Source organism: Musca vetustissima, unplaced genomic scaffold (assembly GCF_032173495.1).
Source record: "Musca vetustissima isolate MV318-11 ecotype Yass unplaced genomic scaffold, APGP_CSIRO_Mvet_v1 utg17479, whole genome shotgun sequence".
Taxonomy (NCBI): Eukaryota; Metazoa; Arthropoda; class Insecta; order Diptera; family Muscidae; genus Musca; species Musca vetustissima.
Genome location: NW_026886744.1, coordinates 1168 through 9342, shown reverse-complemented (window position 1 = coordinate 9342; position 8175 = coordinate 1168). Strand labels below are relative to the sequence as shown.

Here is an 8175-nt window from a genome sequence, read left to right as displayed (position 1 = left end):
TTCTGAAAATATTTGGTCTGTTTCCGTACTGCAAGAATCAGTACGGGAACAGACCAATTGTTGTTTTTAATATATTTTTATATTTCCTCATTACAAATGTCACATATAAAAAATTGGTGAATTTTTGTTTGGGGTTCCCCACATTTGTTTCTCGTTTTGTACGCTAATTATAACTAAAGGGAAAGAAATGCATATTGCATTATGTAGATTACAAAATTTACATCATTCTGCATATATAAAAACTAGATAATTTTTTACTTTTCATTCATCATTTTAATGCAAATGTGTGAAAATTTTAAAAATATTTTCATGCTGTCAAAATTAATTTATTTTTGATAAATTCCGCTCGTCTGTACATGGCATAAAGAGCTAATCAGAATGTTAAAAAAATGTTTGCGTTGAGCGTTTTTTGTTATCGCATTAACCCACGCAAAGATTTAAAATATATTTAAAGGGCTAAGCAGAATGGTGGCGTTGAGCGTTTTTTTTTTGTTATTGCGTCAACGCACGCTAAAAGTTAAAATAGGTTTAACTCCGAAGCGCAACGCACAATAACTTCAAGCGTTAGTGTTATCGTTTCCTTGTGGTTGTTGTATTTTCGATAACACAACGAGACGGATGGCTGAAAGTATTTGACAGCTCGGGTGAAATTTTCTGGTTTTATCGGACGACCTTATAATTGCACCATGATGGATTTTTCAATAAAAAAGTCCATTAATCGATTTGTGGAAAATCGACTTATATATCCCTACTTTTTTAGTGGCACTCCACTCCCAATCCGATATTAGTAATATCAGTACCAATCGGACAAACAACTGCTCCATATAGTTCCTTTGCTCTTTATAGTTCCTATGCTCCAAATAGTTCCTTTGCTCCATATAGTTCCTTTGCTCTTTATAGTTCCTTTGCTCCATACAGTTCCTTTGCTTCAAATAGTTCAAAAAAGGAACTGGATCAGAGAAAGGAATTATATTAATTAAAGAACTGGAACTAGTTCCGTTCGTTCCTTTCTCGGAATAGTTCCAATGAACTAGTTCGTTCCGGAACTACCCAACTCTACTCCCAATCCGTCGACTTATATATCCCTACTTTTTTTACTGGCACTCCACTCCCAATCCGATATTAGTTTAGTAATATCAGTACCAATCGGACAAACAACAAATCCTCACCCACAATTTAAATTAATTAAATTAATTGATTATTAGTATTCAACGCACTCCCGTTCGTTGTTTTTTCTTATATTTTTAACTTATTAAACACAAGTAACAAGTAAGTAGCGAAAAATACAACGAAACATTATAAACTATGATGTGAACTTTCTTTGTTTTTGAACTATGGATAAGTTTTGTTTTTTTTTGGTGATGTGTAATGATACGTAAATAAATAAAAGGGGTTTGCTGTTTTTGTTTCCCCAAATAATTGGAAAATGATTCATTTCAATAAACCAATTGTGTATAATTTTAAACAAAGAAGTCTTCTCGGTGGAACGGTAAAATATAAGATAAATGGTTGTCAGTATGTAATTGGATTATGTTTAATTGGTAATATGTAAATTACCCCCGGTCTCCGTTGGATATCCAGTTCCATATCATATTTCTCAGGCCTGAAAGCTTTCGCCATATATGGTTAACTCATCAATAAATTGCAAAAAAAAAACGACGACATGTATGTAATGTTGATCGTCTTTTGCACAAAATAAAAAGACAACACAACTGAGGCGAAGAAAAAAAAAAACGCTCATTGCCGGAGACAATGACAAAAAAATACTGGTGAATTGAAGTTATGACTCACTGGGCTAAAAAAACTGAATGTATCTGTAACATGGTCGATCATTTCGGCGAATATATATTTGCGTGTGTGTGTGTGTGCGTTCGTGTTTTGTTGACATAAATTGCTGATAAGTTTTTTACTTTTCGAAAATTGTTTACTATTTTTGGTAAATTCACTTTAAATGGCTTTTGGGTGATACAAACTAAGTGCAATAGCATTCGGTGTACATATCTATGCTCTCATATACATCATATACAAGCCAACACATACTGCCACAGCTGCACTTATAAGTGAAAAGAAAAATCCATTAATCTGATCCGTGTATAGCAACGATTTGAATGGATTTTTTTTAATATTCTATATGTATGCCCCCAATGCCAGTCATAGTTTGTTACAGTGGGGGTATCAACAACAGATGTGTTTATAACCATTTTTTAAAATCAATATTTTAATAATGTATAAGAAACATTGTGGGTGAATATTTTATATTCCTAAAAATTAAACAGGATTAAGGCTTAAATAGAGACTTTAATGACATTAAAGTTGAGTTGTTCCCTTACATAGAGGCTTTAATGACATCAAAGTTGAGTTTCCTAGTAGGGAATCCTGGACTAGTGGCTTTTTACCTCTGCCAGGGGGGTTACTCTGTATCGCGATGCGTGAGAAAAATTGTAACGCATCGCGTAATTGGTACTCTCTAATTCGTTTTCGCATCTACTTTACGCAAATGTGGCATCACCGCACTCTGTAATACGAAAACGCATGTCAAACTCGTTCGTTAAGCGCAAATATCTTGCGTTAACAAAATAGCAAACGCAAAGGAAGCGAAACATATAAGTAAGCTCAATTAAAGGTTTTATTTATATATAAATTGTAAATTATTTTAAGTAAAAGGCAAAAAAGTCACAGTTACAGACTCAGCAACGTCAGTTCCTAACTTCAGTAGATTTTATGGGGCAACATAGTGATTTGGCAAAGGGACAGTTGCAGAGTTCAAATGCGAAACTACGCGCCAACAATTTGTGGACAAAACCGTCTGATGACCTCAATTCAAATTGACTTCCTGTAAAAGATGTCGGTGGTTGGAAAAAGTAATATATTATTTTTTTATATAAAATGTGAAACTATGTGTGCAGGTTGGTGTTGATAATCACCTTGTCCAAGCAAATTCAAAGCAGCGGCCTCTTTTATTGTAGTTGGAATTGTTGTGGATCTATTTGGAACGACGAGCGTTTAATAAATACATAAACGAATCTTTATTGAGACATTTTATATAAATCTATAAAAATTAAATATTTGAAAACATTTGTCACATAATTCGTACTTCTATTTTCATACCCGTGGTCACATACGGAGAGTATATTTGATCGATCTGATAAAATTCTTTTTTTTTAATTCGTTCATTTTTGTTTAAAAACAAAACACTCGTACCACACAAAAATATGTTTTCATTTACAATTTTTTTACGTTTCCTTTTGTCATTCTTCGTTATTGTTTACTTTGTGGCGACAGTGTTGCCCTATTTTCTATTTAGTTTGCGAATGCGTTTGCGTGAGCGTTACAGAGTACCAAATTGTACTCTTAACGCATTTAGCTTTCGCATCGCACTTGCTTTCGCAACGCAATACAGAGTAACCCCCCAGGTCTGTCATACTTTACAGACGGGTCAAAGATGGAGGAAGGCCCTGGCGTAGGCGTTTACTGTAGGGAATTAGGAAGATATAACTCATATTGGAGTAGTTCAAATTCAATTAAATTTTTTAATGTACGTATGTATGTTTAATTTTTTTTTTATATTTGTGCATGGTATAATAATAGAAGGTAACAGCAAGTGTTGTTGTACAAAAAACGATACAACAACAACATGGAAATTTGTTGTTGTAAGTTCTACTAGTGTCAACTCATTTGACAGAAAAATGTAAACAAACAAACAAATTATCATCAAATTATTTTTATTTTGAAAATGAAATATTTTCGAATCCTCAAAATAAAAATTGGAAAACATGAATGAAAATCTTTAAAATTTATATTTCTATCGCTTCCACATCTTTCCTTTAATTGAGCCATTGCCATATATATGTGTAACACGTATGAAAATGCTGGGAATAGCGAGTTATTCCTTGAAGTAAGATTTGCTTCCTGAAACTTTCCCAGCAGGCAGATTGAGTAAATTGAATACGGGAGCACATTTAATAAAGAACAATTTCAAATTGTATGCGTTCCCAATTTTCCTGTTGGGTGATTTTTAAAAACGTAATTTGTCAAATTCATATTGATACCAGTATTACGTTGAAATCAAATCAGCTGGGATTTGCTGTTACCTTTTATAATTGTACCGTGATATTTGTGATACAAATTATTTAGATAAAAACACAACTCATTTTTATATATAATAATTTTCCATTCCTACTGGAGTAGTCATAATCCAATTAATCAAATTTTTTTAATCATAACCTATAATAATCAAAAACTTTTTTTGTAATTTAATCGGTATAATATTCTTTAGTAGTTCAATATCCCTCCCTTTTACATTTAAGCCGCTTAATACTATAAAATTTATATTTAATTGTGAAATGTAGCTTACAGCCTTAAGGTTGAAAGACAATATGAAATACATATATAAATAAATAAAAAAAAGCGGCCGAGATAGTAAAATCACTTAATGCAGACATTACGGGACCGGTGACTATATATGTCGATAGTCAGGCGGCCCTTAAAGCGGTGAAATCGCGTACTATAAACTCAAAAGTTGTTCATAATTGCAAGTCCGCTTTGAAGGATATACGACAGATAGGGAATGAGACATTGAAGGGAATGAGATAGCCGTCGAGCTTGCTCGAAGGGGCTCGCAGTCGTCCAATCTTCCGATTGAGAGATCTGTGAAACCTCCCATCGGCAATTTCAACAGATGGCTAAGAGAACCTGCTTGCAGAATCTCAAAATCTAAAAGAACAACTTCGCTGCTGACACACAATAAGAGGGAGATCAAAATCGTTGTGGGGATCATAACAGGTCACTGCAAGATTAGATCTCTCACTTCGGAGTGGGACTCCAGTGGAGAGGATTACTGTCGTCTATGTGAGGACGAAGAAGAACTGGAAACAATTGAACACATCCTCTGTAAATGTCCATCGCTGATTAGCAGAAGACATAAACAGTTTGGAAGATATGAAATCGATAATCTAGTCTTCTTCTCCAAAATAAAACCAAACCCTAGGCTTTGTCAAAAATTTGACATGGCTAAAAGAACCTTTTTTCCGCTCTTCTTCTCTCGCTATCTTTTCTCCTTGCTCCTCCACTCTCCATTTTTCTTTTCTTTACAGGTAATTTATAAGGATGATCACAATGGACATAGTCTCCGAGTGGACGGTTGTTATTAACAACCGCACATCCCTAACCTACCAGAGAATAGTAGCTTATATATATTTTTATTTTTTATAGTCCATTTACTGTAAATCTTAACTGTTCAGTGACAGAAGATTTGTTACATAAGCCGAGTTTAAAAATATCAGTCTTGTACGCAGCTCTTCCAATTTGAAAGACCATGTTCCGAAATGTTGCCTTCCACTTGATCTTTCCATAGAATTCGTGGCATTCCCATTCTGCGTGAACCATTGGCTTTTGAGCAGGGTCATCCTCATCCATTCTCACAACATGAACTAGCCAACGTAGTCGCTGCAGCTCAATACCTCTGTTGATGTCCGAGAATAGATGGTACGGCTCATGGTTCATTCGACGGCAATATCCCCCGCGACGCATAGAATTTTCGGAGAATTTTTCTCTAAAACACTCCAAGACCTTCCACATTTGCTTGTATCAATGTTTCAATGCAAGTACCCGTCGTGCCGTTATTAACTGGCCACCAAGATTATTCGATTTGAAAGCATTAGACATTTTTTTATGGAACCGTGTTTATGCAGATAAACCTTCCACTCTTGAGCACAAATAAAGAAACATTCGTCAAGAAATGGCTAAAAACCGGCAAAGTTTCTAGTAATCAGGTCCTATAGATGGCATTTACGCATACTTCTGAAAGCTATTGGTTTTTGAAGGACTTTTGCTAGTTGGAAACATCTTATAAATGATTGTTTTTGGCCATATGCATAAACAAGTTATCTGTACGTTGGCCTTTGTGTCGTGGACTTCATCCTCGATGGGATATTTGGGACTGGGTTCATGGCTCTATACTTATTTACTATTCAATTCAATATCACGAATTTCTGGGAAAATTATATTCTTCAAATATGTCTGTAAAATAAAGAGATGTCTGTCGAATTAATCAATTCCAATTTATTTTATGTGACCGTATATTGCATTTTTTGTTTTAAATTTTTATTAAACAATTAAAGAATACTTTGCGAAAAATATTAAATATGATGAGTATATCACATCGTATAATAAATATATAATAAATATCGATGTCAGCGTATTAACAACATTTTAATCATATGTTTAAATTATTGTTAATTTTATACGATTTCAATCTTCTTTTTTTTAGTTTTTGCTTACTTTTATCTTCTAATAATTTTAACATTTTTGTTGTTGTTTTTTTTTCTTAGATCAAACATGTCTTCTCGCAAAACAGCCGGTCGCCGTGCCACAACCAAGAAGCGTGCCCAACGTGCCACCTCTAATGTATTTGCTATGTTCGATCAGGCACAAATTGCCGAATTTAAGGAGGCCTTTAATATGATCGATCAAAACCGCGATGGTTTCGTTGAGAAGGAGGATTTACACGATATGCTCGCGTCTTTGGGCAAAAATCCCACAGATGAATATCTGGAAGCAATGATGAACGAAGCTCCTGGCCCAATTAATTTCACTATGTTCTTAACCCTGTTTGGAGAACGGTTGCAAGGCACAGATCCCGAAGATGTCATCAAAAATGCATTTGGTTGTTTCGATGAAGAAAATACTGGTGTGATTCCCGAGGATCGTTTGCGTGAGCTTCTCACAACCATGGGCGATCGTTTTACAGACGAGGATGTAAGTTATTCTTCACTTTGGAATATTGGATAATTACAATATTATCAACATTAACATTTTCAGGTTGACGAAATGTATCGCGAAGCTCCCATCAAGGGTGGTCTGTTTGATTATATCGAATTTACCAGAATTCTGAAACATGGCGCTAAAGACAAGGATGAACAATAAGAACAGCCTCACACAATAAAACACATTCCCCTCCGTATTGTTATTATTCCTAACATGTATTTTACAATCCAAAGTCATGCGAATGACATTACAGAAAAATCTCCATTATCATAAAATTCTTTATTTGTGTGCCGTTTTATTTAATATTCTATCTCTTATTTGATTCAAATGCATTAGTCTTAGTCCCATGTAAAAGGGTTCAGTTATCATCATTCTATATCCAATTAAATAATTAACAAAATACGATCAATTAACCCTTACTGCAATCTACTGGATGATTCATTGTTATCAGTTTTCTTGGTACTTAAAAAATGCAAATTTTGTTTATAGTTTGGAATTGCCATTGCAAGCAATCATATATATCACATATATAAGTATTAATATGAACATCATTTATATTGAATAAACATTTTTACATACATGCGTATATAATATATATGAACATTTTTCAACTAAATCGTCCAATATGAAATAGGTGTTAGTTAAATTTTGGAATTGATCTTGGTTTTTTCTTTTAAAACTTTTCCTGAATACAACGCTATTATATGTTTCATTGGACGAACTGTAGCAAAATCATTTGGAATATGACAAATGAGGGGAAATATAGGAATTCGTATTTACAAATACAGTCAAATATTTATGTGATCAGAGAACATTGTTGTAGTAGTATTTAGATCTTTTCTTAGTTTATATTACTAGGATTATCTCTTGTATCTCAATATTTATGACAATAAGCCGACGGATTTCCTATTACAATTTAATTGGAGTATTAAAGTGAGAAAGTACTCGTTTATTAAATAAACTAAAAAATTCAAGTTTTTCGATATTCTCAGCACAAATGATAAATATTAGCGTAGAGAAAATCAACCTAGTATTTTTTCTGAATATTTTCCCTTTGTTTAAATGTTTCTTTCTAAAACTAAAAAAATGTCGAACAAAAAATATATCTAGAATTTACCACTGTGAAACTCTTGTTGTTGCTAATAAATACTTCACAAAACACTGATAAACAACTAGTAACCAAAAAGTTGACGACATACCTAAATTGTGTCATTTGAATAAGAATAGAATTTGTGATTAAAGCCCTGATAATGGTATGTCTTAAAATAATTTCAATTACACAAACCAAATGGGAAAAATAATGCATAACTGTTTTGTCAAGAGATAAGTTCTGTGAAAATCATTCTTTTATTTTTAAATTTGTATGTATCTACATAGTAGTATCTACTCATGGCGACAAACTAATTGGAG

The 8175-nt window shown here is 33.4% G+C and overlaps 1 protein-coding gene across 1 annotated transcript; it reads left to right on the top strand.

Moving 5' to 3' along the window:
* The first annotated feature begins 6315 nt into the window (after nt 1-6315).
* On the top strand, nt 6316-6930 carry LOC133334216 (myosin regulatory light chain sqh). The gene is made up of 2 exons (XM_061542510.1): nt 6316-6756; nt 6820-6930. The coding sequence occupies exons 1-2, from the start codon at nt 6337-6339 to the stop codon at nt 6922-6924; spliced, it is 525 nt and encodes a 174-aa protein (XP_061398494.1). The 5' UTR covers nt 6316-6336; the 3' UTR covers nt 6925-6930.
* The last annotated feature ends 1245 nt before the right edge of the window (nt 6931-8175 follow it).